This window comes from Helianthus annuus, chromosome 9 (assembly GCF_002127325.2).
Source record: "Helianthus annuus cultivar XRQ/B chromosome 9, HanXRQr2.0-SUNRISE, whole genome shotgun sequence".
NCBI lineage: Eukaryota > Viridiplantae > Streptophyta > Magnoliopsida > Asterales > Asteraceae > Helianthus > Helianthus annuus.
This window is the reverse complement of record NC_035441.2, coordinates 56,381,231-56,404,352: the sequence shown is the minus strand read 5'-3', so window position 1 is coordinate 56,404,352 and position 23,122 is coordinate 56,381,231. Positions and strand designations below refer to the sequence as shown.

Below are 23,122 nucleotides of genomic sequence, written 5' to 3'. Positions count from 1 at the left end.
TTCTAACTGTTGGAGTAACCCTGCAGGTTTCTAGTGTTTTGCTTTAACTTGCGAATAAGTTAGACACATAGATACTTATCTAGCTATGTCCTTTTTCATTCCTATCCACCAGAAGTTATTTCTTAAATCTTGGTACATCTTATTATTTCCAGGGTGCATGGTATATCTAGATTTATGGGCTTCCTCTAAAATTTGATTTCTTAAATTTCCATGCTTAGGTACCTAAATCCTTTTCTTGTGGAATCTCCAAATTCCATCCGTTCGTTGCTCCAATTCCTTTATTCTTCCTTTCATTCCTTCAGCATCATCCTCAATTGTTGTTGCTTGAACATTCTTCAGTTGTTCCATTAAATTTAACTGTAGATTTAATCTAAGAGCCCGAACTCGCTTTTGCTTTTCATGATACTTACGACTTAGGGCATCTGCGACTACATTTGCTTTTCCTTCGTGATATTGAATACCACAGTCGTAGTCACTTAGAATTTCCATCCATCTCCTTTGCCTCATGTTCAATTCTTTTTGCCCAAATATGTACTTTAAAATTTTATGATCTGTATTAACGGTAAACTTACTTGCATACAGATAGTGTCTCCAAATCTTAAGGGCAAAAATTATTGACCGTAACTCTAAGTCATGTGTCGTATAATTTTCCTCGTGCTTTTTCAATTGCCTTGAGGCATACGCAATTACCTTTTTGCGTTGCATTAGCACACATCTGAATCCTAGCTTAGAAGCATCACAGTAAACTTCAAAATCTTCTGTCCCTTCTGGTAAGGCAAGAATCAGGGCGTTTGTTAATTTTTGTTTTAAAATCTTAAAGACCTCTTCTTGCTTAGGTCCCCATTCAAACTTAATTGTTTTACAGGTTAACTTAGTTAATGGCACAACTATCTTAGAAAAATCCTTAATGAATCGTCTATAGTATCCAGCTAACCCTAGAAAACTTCTAACTTCCATAGCTGATTGCGGGACCTTCCACTGGGTGATTGCTTCTATTTTGGAGGGATCTATGTGAATACCTTCGTGATTCACCATATGTCCTAAAAATTGCACTTCCTGCAGCCAAAATCACACTTCGAGAATTTGGCGTAAAGCTTCTCCTTTCTTAACAAGGTTAAGAGTGCATGTAGATGTTCACAATGCTCGTCCTGACTTTTGAAATAAATAAGTATATCGTCGATGAAGACAATTCGGAATTTATCCAAATACGGTTTATAGATCCTATTCATCATATCCATAAATGCTGTAGGAGCATTTGTTAGTCCAAATGTCATAACTGTAAACTCGTAGTGACCATACCTAGTTTTGAAAGCGGTTTTAGGTATGTCTTCTTCTTGTACCTTGAGCTGATGGTATCCGGATCTTAAGTCTATCTTAGAAAAATATCTAGCTCCCTGAAGTTGATAAAAAAGATCATCAATCCTAGGTAATGGGTATCGATTCTTAATTGTAACCTTGTTCAATTCCCTATAATCAATACACATTCGCATCGAACCATCTTTCTTCTTTACAAACAACACCGGAGCTCCCCAAGGGGACGAACTAGGTTGTATGAATCCTTTACTTAGCAACTCATCTAACTGCTTTTTCAGTTCTAACATCTCAGTGGGTGCTAATCGGTAGGGTGCCTTGGTTATGGGAGTAGTTCCATGAATTAGGTGAATTCTAAACTCTACCTCCCTATCCGGAGGTAATCCTGGTAGCTCTTCTGGAAATACATCCGGGTATTCTGATACTACAGGAATTTCCTTAAGTTCCTTACCCTTAGTGCTAATGATTACCGAAAGCATATACACTATTCCTTGCTTTCGTTCATAACTAGCAACTTTCATTACGGAAATGAACTTCATTGGCTTACGTGGCTTATCTCCTGTAACCATGATTATTTCTCCTGATGATGTATGAATTTCTATGGAATTCTTATCACAGAGGATTCGAACATAGTTGGCTACTAACCAATCCATTCCTAATACGAGATCGAATCCATCTAAATTCATAGGTAACAGGTTTGCAGAAAATTCATGACCTGAAAGTTTTATATTTCCTTTTTGCAAAACCGTATCTATGTTAACAGAATTTCCGTCTGCCGTTTCTACTGTATAAGTCTGCCTAAGTTTGGTTAAAAGTAGATTAAGAGCTTGGCAGAACGAAGTATTTATAAAACTTTGGTTTGCACCAGTGTCAAATAATACTTTCGCATAGACGTTGTGAACTAGGAACGTACCCGCTATTACATCCGGAATCAGATCTGCTTCTTGGGTTGTCAGCTGAAAGGCTCTTGGGTTCTTCTTATTAGTTCCTTCAGCAGGTTGGCCTTGTTGTCAGCTGGTTTGACCAGTTTAGGGCGGTTTGGTCTAAAATGTCCAGCTTCTCCACAATTCAAGCAAATTGTTGATTTCTTTCTTCTACAATCTTCTTCTTGGTGCCCCGGAATTTTGCAGAAGTTACAGTACCCCTTACATTTTCCAAAGTGCTTTCTTTTACAGGTACTGCAAAATGGAACAGTGGAGGGTTGCCTAGTTCCACTTTTCTTGAAGTTGCTACTAGTATTACCCCCTCGGAATCCTTGGGTAATCTTTTGAGCCAATTCCTTCTTTCTGTTTTCTTCTCGCGTACGCACCAGCCCGTCAGTCAAGGTGTTGGCTAATTCCACTGCATCGTCAATTGTGTGGGGTCTCGCAGCTTTGACGATATCCCGAATCTCGCTAATTAAACCCCAAATGTAGCGAGAAATAAGTACCGGTTCTGGCGAGGCCAGAGTTGGTACAATTCTGGCATATTCAAAGAATTTCGAAGTATACCCTCGACAATCAACATCCACCATTCGGTGGTTCAGGAACTTATTCGCCATTTGTTCCTTTTTATATTTGAGGCAGAATTTCCTTTCCACTAGACGCTTAAACTCTTCCCAACTCATGGCATAAGCCATGCCACTTCCTTTGGCTTGCAACACTGTGTTCCACCATTCCGATGCCTCTTACTTGAAGAGGTAGGATGCATACATAACCTTGTCTTCTTCGGCGCATTTACTTATTTTAATTACTACTTCAGTTTTCTCTAACCAACGCAGTGCAGCAGTCGCCCCTTCATTGCCTGCAATTTCAACTGGTTTACAGGCAAGAAATTCCTTATAAGTGCAACCATGTGTTGCAACTTTCATTTTCTAACGGTATCTTTATTGCACAGCGTAAGTATCTACTTGGTTTTTGCAATCATTCTAGTGGAGGTTACCAAAAGTTAAAACCACCCAAAGTGTATTTTTAATGTATGTGTTACATATAAAACAGTAGTTTATATGTGAAATAATATATCTACTTGGTTTTTGACCCACAGATTACTGTGGTCATCAGCTAAGAGTGTTGAGACCTCCACTAGAATGATTGCAAAAACCAAGTAGATACTTACGCTGTGCAATAAAGATACCGTTCTGATCACACCAATTCTGATTTTACACGGGGTGACATAAAATTTATCCTTTGGTTTTCTATCTTCCTTTGTGTGCCCACATTTCCCAAACTTCACAAGATGAATTAATAAACACATATAAAAAAAATGAGACGTTTGAATTGGACTCTCAACCTATAGATTAAAGTATATAATATACCTGGTGTAGATTAAAGTATATATAATATACATGGCATGAAAATGATCCATTTTTGTTGAGAAGTATATGCATTACAAAAAATTGGTCACTGGTTACACCATAATGGGGTGGCGGTACATTGGTAAAGGCAAAGCCTTTCAAACACCAAGGTTGGAAAGAGGGAGGTCTTGGGTTCAAGTTCCACAGACGACAGGGATTAAAGAAGTTAGCTGTTCAAAAAAAGTTGCACCATAATGTGAATCTTAGGGCATAGAATTCTTTCCTAAAATAGTAGAGTGAAACTATAGTCTAACCTTAATTTCTTTTTGTTAATATTTAGGGACAATTATATATATACCCTGCAAACTTTGTTAATTACATATTAACCCAACCTAAAATGTAAATTACATATATTCCATTCCTTAAAGTTAAAATATCAAATTTTCCCATTCTGAGTATTTTACTAAAAATAAACTACAGAATAGAGTATCCCCCCCCCCCCCCCCCTCCTCTCTAGAACTTAACAAGTGGTATGCAACAATACATATCACAATAATCACATATAACACAATTGGATTTAATGGATCCCATATGCGCTTTGACATACAGGGCACAAAATCTCATCTTCATCCTCATACCCATTATCTTGACCAAGATATTTTTCTTGAAATGATTTCTGGTCATACTCCAGTATTAGGTCAAATTATCGAAAAGGGTTTGTCAAACAAAAGATTTGGGTGCAGGGCGCAAATTCATTTTGTGGAGGGTAAACAGACGGTGATCATACTGTGTAATTTTTTGAAAGAAGGGGATATATGTAATTGTCCCATATTTAAACTATTTTAACAACGACGAACACTTACGGAGATGTAGGATTTCAATGTATGTAAATATCTATTAACAAGCATAGGATAACCTTAACTTTTTTACTAATTTAATAAAAATAAAAATAATCAACCACATTGCACTAGGTCTGTTCAACGAGCGACCCAACCCAGCTCGACACGACATCAAATCAGTCTGGAGCTCATATTAATACAAGCCAAGACTCGTAATTTTCAATCTGTGCTTAAAACTGATGTTGACTCGTAATTGACTATCATTTTGGTAAACACAGACACATTTCCCTCTTAGATTTCAAGTCCACAGTTGATTACACCGTCACTTGTCCACATACCAACTTACATATGCAATTCGATAAAAAAGTTGTTCAAGTTGCATAGTTGTTAATCAAAATCATCCTATTATTATGACCATTTTTTACTATGAGTAGGTCCAGATGGATTCCTGACTAAACCATGGCTCTTTCAAGCAGACCCATCCTGTGGCTGTTCAGAAAATGAACCCACATGCCTTTGATTTCTCGCCTGCAGAATATAGGATTCAAGAGCCTGTGCACGCATTGCTGCACGAGCAACACTATCAGGGTAAGGATGCTCCATTAGCGAGTCAAGAGAGCCGAAACCATTGGGAAAAGAACTGTAACAGCCAGAAAAAAAATAAATCAATACATATATCACTTAAGATTAATTGGGTTATGTTAGATCTTAAGTAAAACAAATAGCTTAAAATAAAATATGACAAAACAAGTCGAAAACCACCCAAAGTGTATTTTTAATGCATGTGTTACATATAAAAAACTAGTTTATATGTGAAATAATATATCTACTTGGTTTTTGACCCACAGATTCCTGTGGTCATCAGCTAAGAGTGTTGAGACCTCCAGTAGAATGATTGCAAAAACCAAGTAGATATTATTTGGTTCTGTTATGTCACTAGAAAAAAGGTTACCAAAAGTTAAAATAAAAGTGTCAATACGGGTCAAAAGTTTGGCTCTGTCCAGCAGATCCATCCTGTGGCTGTTCAGAAAATGAACCCACATGCTTTTGATTTCTCGCCTCCAGAATATAGGATTCAACAGCTTCTGCACGCAATGCTGCACGAGCAACACTATCGGGGTAAGGATGCTCCATTAGCGAGTCAAATGAGTCGAAACCATTGGGAAAAGAACTGTAACAGCTAGAAAAAACTAAATAAATCAATACATATATCACTAAACATTAATTGGGTTATGTTATCTTAAGTAAAACAAGTAGCTTAAAATAAAATGTGTCAAAACTCTAAGAACTGGTAATATCAGGGATGCCCCCTTTCATTCATTTCTGTCAATATTTATAATACAAACCCATCTCCTAATTATGCAGAGAATAATTACAATTAATTACGAGCACAATCGATACCTAAATATATGCTATTACACCCGCAGTCGAAGCGGGAGGAGGTCATATGCATAGACTGGAGCAGAAATCATCAAATAAAACTCTGGGAAGCCCTTTCGTGAAGATATCAGCGATCTGGTGACGAGTGGGGACATGGAGAACTCGAATGTGGCCACGTTGGACTTGTTCTCGAACGAAGAGAATGTCCAGCTCAATGTGTTTCGTGCGCCGGTGTTGAACAGGGTTACTGGATAGATAAATAGCACTCAAATTATCACAATCGACCAGGGTGGCATGGGAGAGAGGACAATGTAACTCTAGGAGAAGGTTGCGTAGCCAGCAAATCTCGGCAACAACATTGGCCACCCCGGTATTCTGCTTCAGCACTGGAGCGGGATACGGTAGTCTGACGTTTAGAAGACCATGAAATCAAGTTATCACCCAAATATACAAAGTAACCTGAAGTGAAACGACGTGTGTGAGGGCATCTTGCCTAATCAGCATCAGTATAAGCACACAAAGAGATACTTGAAGCAGGGCCGATGTGTAAACCAAATCTAGACGTGCCTTGTAAATACTTGATAATGCGTTCAAGAGCATTCCAGTGGTCCACTGTTGGGGAGTGCATGTGCATACAAATTTGTTGAACCAAATAGGTGATGTGAACGTTAGATATTGAAGAGACTCAGCTAAAATTCGGTATGTGGTTGGGTCATAAAATGGAGAACTCGAGGAGCTTCTCAGTTTGGATTGAGTATCTATTGGGGTCGCGACCGGTTTACAAGAATCTATGCCGGCTCGGTGAATGATATCCTGAGCATACGCCTACTGAGATAAGAACATATGATTGTCAGTGCGGGATACAGCGATCCCGAGAAAGTAGGTCAGAGGACCGAGGTCCTTCATAGCGAATTCGCCTGCAAGAGTCGACATGAGCCGTTGGCGTAAGGTGTCGGAGGATGTGGTGAGAATAATGTCATCAACACAGATTAAAAGGTAAGCAACATCGGGTCCATGACTGTAAATAAATAAAGAATTGTCTGACTTGCTTTGTGAGAAACCGCGTTGAAGAACAAAATCAGTGAAACGTTCGTACCAGGTGCGTGGAGCTTGTTTTAGGCCATAGAGAGATTTCTTTAATCGACAAACATGGTCCGGATAATCCCGATGCCGAAAGCCCATAGGCTTTTACATGTACACGGTTTCATCGAGAGTACCATGAAGAAAAGCATTTGTCACCTCTAACTAGTGAATAGACAATGACTGAGAGAGAGCAAGGGAGAGAACTGTGCGGATAGTCGCTGGTTTGATAACCAAACTAAACGTCTCACTATAATCAATGCCAACCTGTTGTTTTCTACCATCACATACCAACCGAGCTTTGTATCTCTCTAGACTGCCATCTGATTTACATTTATGTTTGAAAAGCCACATGCTACGAATTATATTCATATCAAAAGTCCTAGTTACGAGTTCCCAGGTCTTGTTTTTAATAAGTGCACTAAATTAGGCATTCATGGCATTATACCATTCGGGGGTGTGGATAGGGCAGGTTAAGGGTTTTTAGGTATTGGGGCAATGGTAGAGGTGTAAGTTTAGGAAATGTTTGGGTTTGGTAATTCCGTCCATGGATGGAGTCCGCATGGTTCGGGTGGTGAGGGGAGGGGGTGGTGGAGTAGAGGGGATGTTAGCTGAACTCTAAGGTCTAGTAGCAGGTGAAGAAGTGGGTTGGGTTTGGAGATTAGAGGTGGTAGAGGTAGTGGGCCAGCGGGTATAGGTTAGAATGGGTGGTGGGCGTTGGATTTGAGCCGAGGTGGATTGGGTAGGAGTTTGGGCGGATGAGGTGGGACTGGTATGGGTTGGTGAAGAAAGGTGAGGTGGAGACATTGGGTTGTGGTTGGATACAGATGTGTAAGTGGAATGTGGAGAGTGGTCCGATAGTATAGAGGATTGGGCTGATGTGGAATGTAAGGTAGACGGAGAAGGGTGGGGTGGATTGGAGGGTGGTGTGGGTTGTTTATGTGGTTCCAAAATATAGGGTGAAGAGGAGTGTTTAGAAAGTTATAAGATTATGGTGAGGTTCGGAGACAAATACTATAAGGAAAAGTTGATTCCTTAAAGTGGACATGGCGGGAAACAAAAAGTTTGTGAGTTGTGAGGTCAAGACATTTGTATCCGCGATGATTCCACAGGTATCCTAGAAAGACACATGGTTTGGAGCGATTTGCAAGTTTGTGGATGGTGGTGGAAGGAATAAGGGGGTAGCATAAGCAGCCAAAGACGCGTAAGTGAGCGTATTCGGTGTTGCAATTATAGAGAATGGTGGTTGGTGATAGGAAGTTGTGATTCTTACTAGGAATAATATTTAGAAGGTTTGTAGCGATGTCTAAGGCGTGATTCTAGAAGCTAGTGGGTAAAGATGCTTGAGAAAGGAGGGTAGGAATCATATTATTAATGGTGCGAATTTTGCGTTCGGCTTTTCCGTTTTGGGAAGAGGTGTGAGGACAAGAGAAACGAAAGACCATGTTGTTTTGTTTGCAAAAATTGTGAAAGCTGTTATTAGCATATTCATGGTTATTGTCACATTGAAATTGTTTGATTTTTCTTTCAAATTGGGTGTTTATTAGGTTGGAGAAAACCAGAAATTGAGAATACACTTTGGATTTATTGCCAAGAGGAGAAGTCCACAAAAGATTAGTGTAATTTTCAAGAAAAAGGATGTAATATCTATGGCCCCCGATACTAAGAACCAATGAGGTCCATAAATCACTAATGAGGTCCATAAATCAACGTGAATGATACCAAAGGGTAATAAAGTACGATTAATAGAATCACGAAATGGAAGTTTACTAGTTTTCCAAAGCACGCAAGGTTGACAAGTAACATTATTAGGTTTGCCAAAATCAATACAAGAACTAGTTTTTTAAAACTTTAATAAATTAATGCTAGGGTGCTCAAGACGTTGATGCCATTGCTCTTGAGTGATGGCAACAAAAGTAGGCGAGGTGTTGAATTTGCTGGGTAATGGAGCAGTGATCGGGTACATATCACCCGTTTTATTGCATCGTAGGATAGGTGCCAGGGTCTTGAGGTCCTTCATAACAAAACCGAAAGGGTCAAATTCAATGGAAATAAGATTGTCGGTTGTGAGTGGTTGGACAAAAATAAGATTTTTATTAAATTTGGAGCATAAAGGTAATTGTTTAGTTTTAGAGGAGGGAAGGGAGGGGGTAAGGTGAGGTTAGCTTGTCCGAGGACCGGTATGGTCATGCCATTGCCGACAATACTGTTTTTAGTCCAAGTATTAAAAATAGACGAAGAAGCCGTACCATTACCGTTCTCATTGCCCATGTGACCTGTAGCACCCAAGTCCATTATTGAGTTGTCAGGATGATTGAGAGACAGAGTGTAGAGAGCCTAAGCAATATCCGTGGGCGTGTAGCCGGCAGTGTAGGCCTGAGACGGGTGCGGTCCAAGAATTCAAGATCCATAGAAAGTTTGTTCCGGGGTGCGGAAGGGTATGGACACGGTGGTTGAGCTATCGATGGCTGCCAGGGGGAACTGAGAAGCATTAAATTGAGGTGCCTAAGGGAACTGAGTCCAAGCATTGAAGGGACTCTGGGCTGTTTGCTGTGAGGAGTACGACCGGCCAGCACAGCCTCCGTTGGTTCTGTCACGGCCACGAGACGTGTCGCGGCTGCTACTGTTGTTGTTGGAGGAGCGATGCTGATTGGAGGAGTCGGTAGAGTTGTTGGTGGTGGCAATAAGGGTTGTAGGACTAGCCTTGGCAGCGGCGATGTCTTGATAAGTCCGTTTCTTTTCTTCCATGGTTAATCTGGACTGAGCCTCACGAAATCAGGGAGTGGGTCTCGGTTTTGAAGAATCGTTGAGATGCTGTCATATTGATTAGAGATACCGACAAGAAGTTGTAGAACCAGTCGTTGGTTATCAACAGGGCAACCAACACTTGAAAGTTGGCCAGAGAGAATTTTGACCTCCCTACTATAAGCAACCATGTTCAAGTAGTTTTGCAACCGAGCATTTGCAAACTCCTGTTGGAGATAAATGGCTCGTGAGTCTTTATTATCCTTGAATTGATTCTCCACAACAGTCCAAGCTTCGTTGGCGGTCTGTCCGGGTGAAACAATGGTGTGCAAGAGATCCGTGGAAGTAGTCCCATAGATCTACTGGCGAACAATCGCATCAATGCGCGACTAGGAGGTATCGGTGGCAAGGGCGGCTGTTTTTCCGTCGGCTGTGGAAGCAGTAGCGCCGGCGGTTGGATTTTCAAGGTGATCCAAGTACGACAATGAACAGTTCAGCCCATGTGGTGTAGTAGTCGGTTTCGATCTCGAGTGTGATAGGGATGAAGTTTTTGATGTTGGAGACAGTCATGGCGGGGATGGAGTTTGGTATCCATAGGGGAAGGAGGAGATAGGAAATCGATAGAAAGGGGGGAGCGAAAAATAGAGAGGGCGGCGGCACAAGAAGGTCTGGCGGTGGTTAAAAGGGAGAGGACCAGATTAGGGTTGATACCATGTAAGAACCAGTAATATCAGGGATATCCCCATTCGTTCATTTCTGTCAATATTTATAATACAAACCCATCACCTAATTATGGAGAGAATAATTACATAATAATTACAATTAATTACGAGCACAATCTATGCCTAAATATGCTATTAAAAACAGTCGAAAACCACAGAAAGTGTAATTTTAATGCATGTGTTACATATAACAAACTAGTTTATATGTGCAATAATATATCTACTTGGTTTTTGACCCACAGATTACTATGGTCATCAGCTAAGAGTGTTGAGACCTCCACTAGAATGATTGCAAAAAACCATGTAGATATTATTTGGTTCTGTTATGTCACTATAAAAAAAAGGTTACCAAAAGTTAAAAATAAAAGTGTTCATACGGGTCAAAAGCTACAAAAAGTTTATATTTAATCAGGGGCGGACCTAGAGTGATAGAAGGGGTAACCTCCGTTGCCCCTTGACGTTCCGGTGACGCTCCGACAGTAGTGTAAATTTTAGAAAAATTTGACGTTTTTTTGACTTCGTTACCCTTTTTTATTTATTGAAACGTTACCGCTATACGGATCTTCTAGATCCGCCACTGTATTTAATGCATACTTATCATATAAATAACTAGATTACTATTGATTAATGTTTTGAACCACACATTAATACGGGTCAAAAGCTACAAAAAGTTTATATTTAATGCATACTTATCATATAAATAACTAGATTACTGTTGATTAATGTTTTGAACCACACATTAATTATTCAAATTAAGATAAAGACTAACGTTGCATGTGCAGGAATATCAGGGTAATCAATCACTTGCCAGCTAACGTGGCTGAGATCTCTGGCAGGAAAAGTACAACAACCACGAAAAGATTATCACTTAACAATACGCATGTCACTTATTTCAGCCGAAGATTATGCTAGTAAAAAAGGACTAGCCGATATTGTGCAATCACAGTTATTATTGTTAATATCTTTCCTTATTATTTGTGATAATCAAGGAGACTTTCCTTGTAGATAGGAGGTAAATTAGTTAGGCATTACTCTATATAAATCGATGTATATTCACATTCAGGAATCAAGAAACAATATTTCTATTAACATGGTATCACAGCCATATTCCTAAATACCTCCACCACCACAAAATTATTTTTTTTTCTTCAGTGTTTTTCGAAACACCATGTCTGACCACGAGCAACCTGAAGCCACTGATGCATGACCCAATTCTGCCGATTCCCAACCCAAATCCCTTCATCCAGTTTACACCGTCACAAATATACTCAACAAAGTCCGAATGCTCGACGGTGACAAGGTCACCTATTCCGATTGGGTCAAACTTTTTTCATTTACATGCCATTGCCTATGATGTATTGTCACACATCGACGGGTCCGAACCCCCTGCCAAAACAGACCCGACTTACGAGTCATGGTCGAAAGTCGACGCCATTGTCCTTCAATGGATATATGGCACGTTATCGGACTCCTACGTCAAGCGGGTTATTGACAATGTCGGTACCTCTCAACAAGCATGGGATAGGCTACACACTGTTTTTCTGAATAACAAACGCGCAAGAGCAGCCACTCTTGAGCACGCGTTTACTACTACAACCATGGCCTCCTGCTCCTCCCTTGCCGACTATTTTCAGCGTATGAAGGATCTCGCGGATCAACTAAATGATGTCGATCACCCGGTAAGCGAATCTGGCCACGTACTTCAAATAGTCACTGGTCTGCCTCAAGAGTTTGATACTGTTGCTTCTTTCATTACACAAGCCGAAAAATCATGGGATGATGCTCGCGATATGATTGAACGCGAGCAGCGTCGTCAAGCCGCTAGACAGTCCATCCAATCCGCCCTCTCTATTACCCCCGCTGCACAGAACCAATCCTCACCAAACCAACCCTCCAACACCAATCCTCAACCGAACCCTCCTCCACCACAACCATACCATCCGGCTCAAACCTACGACAACCGTACACCAAACCAATACCGGGGAAGGGGCCGCGGACGCACCTCCTTTAGGGGTCGTGGACGTGGTCGCTATTCCTACTACCCACCCAACCAAACATCCTACTCACCAAACCAACCACAATACCAACCTCCCACCTCAAAGCCTTGACCGACCCACATTGGCAACAAGCTATGCTAACCGAATATAAGGCATTAATTGATAACGATACTTGGGAATTGGTTCCTCGACCTGCTGACCACCCTATTATTCGGTGTATGTGGCTATTTCGACATAAATTTAAACAGGATGGCAGTCTAGACAGGTACAAAGCCCGGCATGTTGTTAATGGAAAATCGCAGACCGTTGGCATTGATTGTCAAGATACATTTAGCCCAGTTGTCAAGCCAGCTACCATACACTCAGTTCTAGCTATCGCTCTTCATCACAACTGGCCAATACATCAACTTGACGTCAAAAATGCATTCTTACATGGCAACTTGGAGGAGACTGTTTACATGTTTCAACCACCGGGTTTCACAGATTCAACCAAACCCAATCATGTTTGTCGATTACGTAAATCATTGTATGGCTTAAAGCAAGCACCTCGGGCATGGTTTCAAAGATTTTCCAACTTTATCACATCACGCGGCTTTCGAGGCAGTGTTTGTAATAGTTCTCTATTTGTGTATCGACAAGGCGGTCACACCGCCTACCTATTACTTTATGTTGATAATATTATTCTAACAGCTTCCTCAGGTACACTGCTGCAGAACATATCAACCAACTCTCACGAGAGTTTGCAATGTCTGACTTAGGAGCATTACACCAATTTCTGGGCATCTCTGTATGCCGTGACCGAAACGGTCTCTTTTTATCTCAATCTCAATATGCTCGTGACATTTTGCATCGTGTCAACATGACTGACTGCAAACTGTGCAACACACCGGTCGATACAAACTCCAAGTTATGTGCCGAAGATGGTACTCTTTTGTCGGATTTATCGTAGTCTTGCTGGAGCTCTCCAATATCTTACATTCACACGACCCGACATCTCATATGCAGTGCAACACGTATGTCTCTTCATGCATGCTCCTCGGGATTCGCATTTTAATTTTCTAAAGCGTATCCTCCGTTACATTAAAGGTACCATTGACTACGGGTTACAACTTACTCCATCCGCCCCATCTTCCCTGATCGCCTACTCGGATGCCGACTGGGCCGGCTGTCCAGATTCCAGACGATCTACCTCGGGTTTTTGTGTCTTCCTTGGCAATAACCTCATTTCTTGGTCTTCTAAACGACAGCACACGGTTTCTCGCTCAAGCGCCGAGGCCGAGTACAGAGGTGTCGCAAATGCCGTCGCCGAAGCCAGTTGGCTTCGTAATCTATTGTTAGAACTACACATTCCTATAACACGAGCTACCGTGGTATATTGTGATAATATCTCAGCAGTTTATTTGTCGGACAATCCGGTTCAACATCAAAGAACCAAACACGTTGAGCTTGACATACACTTCGTTCGCGAAAGAGTTCGTTTGGGACAAGTTCGTGTTCTTCATGTGCCAGCCTCCTATCAATATGCCGATATCTTCACTAAAGGACTCTCCAGACAGTTGTTCGAAAATTTCAGGTCTAGCTTGACCATCTGTCTACACCCACGGTCCAGCTAGGGGGAGTTTCAGCCGAAGATTATGCTAGTCAAAAAGGACTAGCCGATATTGTGCAATCACAGTTATTATTGTTAATATGTTTCCTTATTATTTGTGATAATCAAGGAGACTTTCCTTGTAGATAGGAGGTAAATTAGTTAGGCATTACTTTATATAAATCGATGTATATTCACATTCAGGAATCAAGAAACAATATTTCTATTAACAACTTAACATAATTTGGGTTAAGTCTCTGAGGTAAAAAATAAACCATTAAACTAAAATGTGTGATGCAGGCCCAAGTGTGGAAGATCAAGCAGTGGAGGCTCACGATCGAGCTACCAAGCCAGATACACGAAAATGTCCAAAACTTGTATGTTTTTCTTCATGTACTATGCATTTTTTTGGGTTTGTGTTTGGCCCATCATCTTTTTTTGGCCGTTTCGAATTTTTGTTCTTGTTTAATTTCTTATCATGTAATCTGTATGGTCACTTATCAGTATTGCAATAAAACATCCTATCGTTTCGAATTCTCTGCCCTTTCGGACGAATTCGAGGGTTTGGGGAAGATTTTCACGGGTATTCTCATAATCAACGTGATCAATTCTTCATTACCGTTTCACACCTGACACCCTACATCTATGTGTCAAAAAGAGTTGAAAATCACCCAAAGTGTAAAATAAATGTAGAAACTAACATTGCATGTGGAGCACTATAAGGGTAATAGTAAGGATCACTTGTACGGTCGTCTTCCTTCAACGAACACACGAACCGGACCCATCAAACACACACGCGATGTGCGCAAACCACTGCGTGCCTTGTACCGCAACGTAGAGCTCGTACATAAGGTGTAGAATATGAGAGAATCGTGAATACACAAAGTATTCACAATCAACAATCACACAGATTGAATAACGAATGCAAAGCTAGGGTCTGTTTACACAAGAACTTTTCTCCAAAATTTCACTGTTTTATCGAATGTCTAATGATTGCATACATCACAAAGCTTATATACAATCATACGTTCGGACATCATAGACCTTACAATGAAACCCTCAGTACTTAACAAATAAGTACTCACCACTAACTAGAAAATACAAATTCGCACCATATAAGAAACAGCTTTCTGAAACCAACAACTTAACCATTTCAGAAAAGGAAGGAACTGATGATCATGCACCGGATCAAGAAATTCCCATGGGTCACTGTAGGTCCCTGTTTCGGGATCCAATCCGTGATTTTCATGATAATGTTCATAGATGGAAGAGATAAAGAGATGATAAACAAACAACTTTTGTATTAATCCGGTAGTAAGCATTACAAGTCGGCCCGATTACATGGAAACCGAACTAATACCAAAGAAGTATACATCCAGGGAGAAATCAAGTGGTGATTTCTCCCGGTGAGGACTCAAACCTCCTATCACTCTCTAGCACACACTTGTGCTCTCACTCTTGTGTTTTACAAGACAAGGTGTTGGTATTTATACCAAACACAGGCTGCACAGTCGAAGGATCAAGCTGACTGGTCGACAGATCATCTGTCGACCATCCAGCTTTCGAAAGACACATACATACCTCGAAGGATCACATATCCTTCGAGGTCCATCTTTATCCTTCGATGGGTATCTTTCGAGCTCATCGAAGGATATCATCAATCCTTCGATGCCTTATCCTTCGACACCAACATTAACAACCATAACTTGTCTTGCAACAACACACGGTCAACCGAATAACCCTCTCGTTTGACCACTTCAAACGAGCGGGTCTATACACGTTCGATAGACCGTTTCACTAACTATTACAATTTCAGCGTAAAATAATAACTAATCTATTCGACAAGCATCGGACACAAAATCTGCATCAACAAATTCCCCCTTGTCCGTTGCTGTCGAATGCTGAAAATGCAACTGCAATCATCGATCTTCAGTCAAGTAATCATCTTCTCTGCGAAAACAAATTCCCCCTTGACCAATGATCCAGGTAAGTAGCATCTTGACGCTCATTGTATAAGATTTCCCCCTCAGAGTGCGCGCATCCGAGTTGAGTGTTGTGCAATTTCCTCAAAGGCTCAATTGACCGATCTTCCGCTGATCTTCCAATACTCCAACCGGCATTTGATAAGGGTTCCATTCTTTAACAACTGCATCAAGTCTTGATCTTCAAGCATACTACATTGATAGAGATTTCTGGTGAACTGTCTTCTGTAAACCGTCTTTGTGGAATCGACCAAGTAATGCACTTTAATCTTCAGCATCAACACTCAGGAAAGTCAGCTAGACCAAGTGTATCCCTTGCAAGCTCAACCAAACGGCACGCTTAGTTGAACTACATCCAGATCTCATTGTCTCGCCTTTGTGAAGTCGACCACGTAATGCACTACGGATCTTCAGCATCAGTACCCAGGAAGTCAGCTTGACCAAGTACATCGTTTGCAAACTCAACGAATTGAGTTACCCCCAGATCCCTGTAAAATCCCAAAGAAACATCAAACCCAAAACCGAATCCTGCAGGTCTTCAGCCTTGAATTATCAACTTCCATAAAGATTCCCCAGGTCTTCAGTAAACAGCGCTTTGAAACAACTGTCGACTTTAGATACCTGTATGTTTCCGTGCAAAACCCTTCACGCTGGCTGGAGAATTAATTAAAATCCTCAAATATGTGTCTGTGCAAAACATTCCACGCAGAACCCCCTTGTCTCACCAGAAAATCACAAACTCTACCACCTGTGATTGCGTTTAGAAATTTACCGAAGAAATTCAACATTTGAAAATTTTTATCCCCCCATTTCTTTGGTAAGATCTCTAAACCTTAACAGATTCTTTCCACTTCAAAGAAACTGTCGTCCAATGTTCACCAATTCCCTCCACTGAGCGAAACTGTCATCAATCTTTATTGAATGTTCTCGGTTCCGAAAATTCACGAACATGACTTTCTTCTTTGCATAAACTAGTTGAATAAGAACGTCCCCTGGTACCCCGTAGGATCTGACTTGTATCCCCCCAAAGACCAAAGTCTTTGTGAACTCGTTAGGACCGGTATAGACGTTCCAGGTTCATACGTACGTCTTCAAATGCGAGAATATGACAATAAACAAAATCCTTTCGAACATTTCCGAATAACCGGTAACAATCATAAATTTTGATGCGCGGAAGCGAACATATCGTGTTGTTTTTGGCCCATAATAGTCGCGTTACCATTTTTGACATTGCATCGGTAACCGTGACTACCCCACAATTTTCAAACATCAAGCTTTCATCATCTTCTGTTTTCATCGTTCCGAATCATTCCGCGCGCTCCCAAAACCCATACAAATTTTGACCTTGATATTAGGAGCGCGATTCAGATCAACTCCGCAAATACCCGATCTCACTTTGCAAACCAGGTAAGATCTTTGGCCCAAATAATACATTCTAATTATAGAAGCCCACACCAACAAGTTCATAGAAATAAATTTTCACATCATTTTGTGTGGCCCAGTACGTGAAATGTAGAGCCCAACATTGTTTCTTGAACTTTCATGGCCCACTCATCAGTCGTCACATAAACAACCTTTTCACCGCCCATTTCACCAATAAATTTTGTTGTTTATTGTTTGGGTTTGCTGCCCAAGGCACCGCCCCAAAAGGCCAATAACATTTGATGGTTGGTTGATGTGCACCGCCATGTGCTTCAAGGCTTAGTTGTTTGTTGTATGCTAACTGTCCAACTCAAGGCCCAATGCACCACCAAATTATCAAATGAAATTCGTTGGTTTGTTGTGGGTATTCAAAGCCCCAATGGTCAACACCCCTAACTCCAAGATCAGCCGACAACCATCATGACATGTCTGACCCCCCTTTTTTTTATTTTATTAATTTTGTTAATCAACAAGTAGCAGCAGCCATGATTCTTTCTCATTAAAAGTCAACTACCATCAAAGAAAACATCACAGCCGACATTTTAATGGACCCAAGAAATAACCCATGTGAGCATTAATTATCCATCAATCCCAAGTCCCATAAAAACAACCTCATCGATCCGAGATAAGACAAATACTGCCGCTAACTTATCATTTAGGTTTAATTTTGTTTTTTTTTTTTATTTAATTAACAACAGTAGCAGCAGCCGTTCTCTCTCTCTCACTTCGAAAGTCAACAACCCTAAAGTAAGATCATCACCGCCCATGTGACCAATAAAGTTTGTTGTTTGAACATGAGGATCTGACCTTTCGAAAGCTCATTTGATCTTCCGAAACTGTTTGCATCTTTCGAGATTGTTGATATCCTTCGAAGTTGTTGGGGGTTTCGAGCACAGATCTTTCGATCTCGAAAGATGATCCACAGATCAGTTTCTGTCTTTCGAACAGATTTGATCTTTCGAGGTTGTTGGGATAATCCTTCGAGAAAAGAATTATCTTTCGAAGGTTGTGAAGTTGACTTTTCTAGCACATGTCAGGTCTGGATCTGACACACATCAGCTGCTGTCAGAACTGATCTTTTAAAGATTTGACCCTTCGAAACAAGAATGATCCTTCGAAGATAGTTGGGTTGACCCTTCGAATGAATGGCAGACCTTTCGAAGTTCTTCACATCTTTCAACACATGAAGATGTGAAGAACACCAAGAACACAGGAACCTGGGAAAATTTGCAGATGCGATGAAACACTTTGTACACAATTTTTGATGAAGAAAACTTGAACTTTTAGGAGAAAAACATAAAACCCAACACTCGTTTTATCACAGATCTGAATATTCGGGTTCAGATCTGAGTTTTTCTCATTTTCACCATTTTTACATCTTGAACAAAAACCCACAAAAATCACAGATCTAGAGCACATGTGACTTAGTAAACGGTTAGTTTTACTAAATCGGGCACTATGGCTCTGATACCAATTGTAGGTCCCTGTTTCGGGATCCAATCCGTGATTTTCATGATAATGTTCATAGATGGAAGAGATAAAGAGATGATAAACAAACAACTTTTGTATTAATCCGGTAGTAAGCATTACAAGTCGGCCCGATTACATGGAAACCGAACTAATACCAAAGAAGTATACATCCAGGGAGAAATCAAGTGGTGATTTCTCCCGGTGAGGACTCAAACCTCCTATCACTCTCTAGCACACACTTGTGCTCTCACTCTTGTGTTTTACAAGACAAGGTGTTGGTATTTATACCAAACACAGGCTGCACAGTCGAAGGATCAAGCTGACTGGTCGACAGATCATCTGTCGACCATCCAGCTTTCGAAAGACACATACATACCTCGAAGGATCACATATCCTTCGAGGTCCATCTTTATCCTTCGATGGGTATCTTTCGAGCTCATCGAAGGATATCATCAATCCTTCGATGCCTTATCCTTCGACACCAACATTAACAACCATAACTTGTCTTGCAACAACACACGGTCAACCGAATAACCCTCTCGTTTGACCACTTCAAACGAGCGGGTCTATACACGTTCGATAGACCGTTTCACTAACTATTACAATTTCAGCGTAAAATAATAACTAATCTATTCGACAAGCATCGGACACAAAATCTGCATCAACAGTCACAAAGACATGAAGATCAAGTTCTCTGCATAAGTCGGAGACCCAGCTTCAAAGAAAGTTGAAAGAGAAGTATGAGCACTAGAGAGCAAGAAAAATGGTAGCTTCTGTACATGTTATTTACCCACTGATTTCCTCGATGCTTGCATCAATTTATTTGATGATCTTCACGAATGGATGATATAGCCAGATATCATGATGTAATCAAGAAAGTATTATAAATGTAACTAGGATCTCCTGTCCTTGATCTATGAAAAAGGTCAAGTTCGTTTTCTCAACATATACTATTCGGTGCAAAGAGGAGGATATAAACTGGTTTTTAAGTGATTTGAGCTGAAATTTCTAGGGATATGGGATATGATTGGAAAGAATCAACAAGCTTGATGCTTCTCTATGAAGTACTTGGACATCATGGAATGGTATCAGGGGGTCTCAAGGAACAAAGAATTGGTGTTTTATCAGAATTATGAAGAAGATGTGAAGGTTGAAAGCCAAGCCAGAAAAGAAGGCCATGGATAGGATACGGATGTTGAAGACAATGAAAGTTGTACATAAACTAAAATCTAAAGTCTAGTTAAAGGGGATATGTTAGAATAATTAAATTATACTTTGTATTATTATTCTTTAATTATTAAGTAATTGTGTCACATTTTTAAATAACATAAGTTCAGTTAAGCTAAGGTAGTTATGGCCGCTTGATTTGTGACTACCAACTGAAAGAGGTGTGTCTCTTACCTTGGCGTCATAGTTTACGCAACAAAAAGAAATTGCAGAATGAACACATATAAAAAAACAGAAGATAAAATCATGCTTACTTAGAAACAGCATCAGCATGCACACTATATCCTGGGAATGGCGCCTGCAAAAAGAAATTAGGGAAACTACATTAGTTGTAATTTGCAAATGATCTAAGAATTGCAAAAGTTTATATGAGGGTTCATTTTACAGGTATTAAAGTCGGTTCCGTATCTGGTATACTCAATTTTCATAAGTTCTCAGCAATAAGAACACTACACTTATTACAAAAGTGTACACAATAACCCTTCAAACAAAGGGTTACATCAAAATATAGAGATTCTGCAGGGAGTTCCAATGTAATAACCGTAACTAGTGAGATTTAAGGCATTAAGGATTAAAGATTAACAAATCTTACTGATCCTGGAGGAGTCAGATCAGAAGCATATCCAAGAATGTCCGAGTTGTCAACCCCGTACTCTGGAGATGGCCAGAGACGGTCTAGAATAAGCCATTGACCCTCCTCAGCTTTTCTACAGTTACCACATTCCACCTCTCCCTTAACTATAAATGCAGATATCATAAAGCTATCTGTACCAAACACAGTATAAACACATATTACATTTACATAACAGAAGGTTTTTTACATTTCATACTCTCAAAATCTATGTTTGACAATAATAAGAACTGTTAGTAAAGAACTTTGTGTAAGTAGTTTGCAATTATTTATATATATCTACACGTGTATTCATCTCAAAATTATTTTTTTGTCTACTTGAAGCCAAGGCTTGAGGCGTTTAGGTTTCAAAAACTACACATAAATTGCTTTTAGGTAACATTTTCGTCTACTTGAAGCCAAGGCTTGAGGCGTTTAGCTTTCAAAAACTACATTGAAGAGGTATGGTCCCAATTCCATGCACACATGGCAGGGACCATACCACTTTCTTCATCCTAACATGGCGCCTACATCAGCAAGCAAACCCAGAAGCTTCTCCCAGAAGCTTCTAGAAGCTTCTGTAAGACGCCAAAGTGGCACCGAAGATGCTCCTCCTGACAGAAAGGACAACACGTGTTACCATTAATCGGGCGCCATGTAGACCTGCAACGAAATCTGGGGCAGACCGACAGCTGCGGTACAATTTCTCTAGCATAGACAAACGATGGCGCTCCACATGGATCACTATCCTGACCACAGCAGAGGAGACCAAGAGGATATTACCCTTGGTCGGACAGCTGGCGCCCAATAGCAGCTGCAAAGGTCGCTCCTCCCTCCTTCACCCTTCGGCTATAAATAAGATCCTTCATCATTCAGGTTATCCATTCTGTTCTGTTCTCCTTACTTTTCACCTACAACACACACTATTTTCTCCTCAGAACAGTACTTATTCTCACGTCGGAGCCTGGTTAAGAGGGAAACCCCCATATTCCCCTCTTCACGAGCTAACGGTTTGCCGTTTTGCAGGATCTCAGTCTTAGGCGAGTGGAAAAGGAGATTGAACCCACATAAGAGACGACCCAGCTAGTTAACCTTTGGTGTTAACCAGTGTTTCATCATACATATAACTTGCTTTTAGGTAACATTTTCTATTCTGTTAATCCTTAAAACACCAAGGAATAAGATAATAAAATATCTATAAATTAATCAGCTTTAAATATGTTATATGGTTATATCTGTATACAGCCAAACAAAGCTCTGTACCAAAATAAAAACACAGCAATAAACAAAGACATTGTCCATTAATTTAATAGCAAATTTTATTTTAATATTCTTAATAGCAAATCATCCAAGCCACCTCACTGTTCTATTGTTCTCCCTCCTTCCCAGCCAATCAAAGACATTTCCATTAATTTAATTGTCTACTTCAGTCCTAAGCATTAATCACTCAGAAAGGATAGTTTAACGTACGTTTTACCCACCTTCAGCTTATGATCACCATCAATATCATATGTTAACCTCAAACATGAAATGAACTCACATCTTCAATACAAAGAAATAAATATACCTACATACATATATACATGCATACATACAACTATAATCTCACTCATAACATAGTTATTAGTAGGGGCTGAGATGGTGTGATTCGGCAAACCTTACCTCGAATTTATTGATCTCTGTCACAAGGGTTTAGTGAAAAGCTAAGTACACAAATTAATTGATATTCCAGACAAAAACATATCTTCAGAAGTGAAACATAAACAACTCACCAAGTCTGATGCGATGCCCGCACAAGAGCAGTGCATAACCACTTTCCACGCAACCCTCGACACCAATCTTGCAAGTCGAACAAAAAAACTTTACTCCCTGCGACCCCATGTATCTAATTATTGATCTGGATCGCCAAAAATCGCCTGGTTTCGAGCTCCGATGATCAAAAACTGATTTGTTCAAGGTGGTTTTTTAACCAGACATGAATAGTAGGGTTGATTAATGAGCAGCTTGACACAGGAGACTTGATACATGTCCAATAACTGAAAAGAAAAATTAATTTCATTTTTCGTCTAAATGACCGAAATGTCCCTTGACTGAAAAGTATAAGCAATCGCCAATACAATTTTCCGGAGAAAATCCGAAGCTTTGCAACCATCTTCTTTAAACTTGGAGTGAAGCTTTCATGCCCAGAATTTACAGTAAAAAGGCACATTGAGATCTGCTAATGAACTCTTAGTATTTAATATATATTATATTATATTTTAATCACTAGCTGTTCTCTTCACTAACTACTATATTCCTTTAACTAAATGACATACAGGTCTGAACAAATTGTCATTTAATTACCTAAAAAGATCGTAGTTAACGGCCGTGAAGGATATGGATAATAAATATAAAACCAATTTTGGATACAAGCTCCAAAGTACAATTGAAAACACTTCATTTATTGCAAAATACTTACATATATAGACTCAAAACAA

The 23,122-nt window shown here is 40.1% G+C and overlaps 1 protein-coding gene across 1 annotated transcript; it reads right to left on the bottom strand.

Moving 5' to 3' along the window:
• Window positions 1–4,685: 4,685 nt before the first annotated feature.
• LOC110877773 lies at window positions 4,686–22,800 on the bottom strand. The gene is made up of 5 exons (XM_022125975.2): window positions 22,418–22,800; window positions 20,628–20,800; window positions 20,290–20,333; window positions 5,402–5,602; window positions 4,686–5,062 (listed from the first exon to the last, which is right to left on the bottom strand). Exons 1-5 carry the CDS (start codon window positions 22,524–22,526, stop codon window positions 4,891–4,893), a joined length of 699 nt encoding a protein of 232 aa, XP_021981667.1. The 5' UTR covers window positions 22,527–22,800; the 3' UTR covers window positions 4,686–4,890.
• Between the last annotated feature and the right edge of the window lie 322 nt (window positions 22,801–23,122).

What these genes read in the sequence shown, in the direction of transcription:
- LOC110877773 (XM_022125975.2), bottom strand. Translation starts at nt 22,526, where the DNA reads ATGGGGTCGCAGGGAGTAAAGTTTTTTTGTTCGACTTGCAAGATTGGT. An exon ending in CGGGCATCGCATCAGACTTG is followed by an intron (nt 20,801 to 22,417) that starts GTGAGTTGTTTA and finishes TGTTTGGTACAG; the next exon opens with ATAGCTTTATGATATCTGCA. An exon ending in ATCTGACTCCTCCAGGATCA is followed by an intron (nt 20,334 to 20,627) that starts GTAAGATTTGTT and finishes TTCTTTTTGCAG; the next exon opens with GCGCCATTCCCAGGATATAG.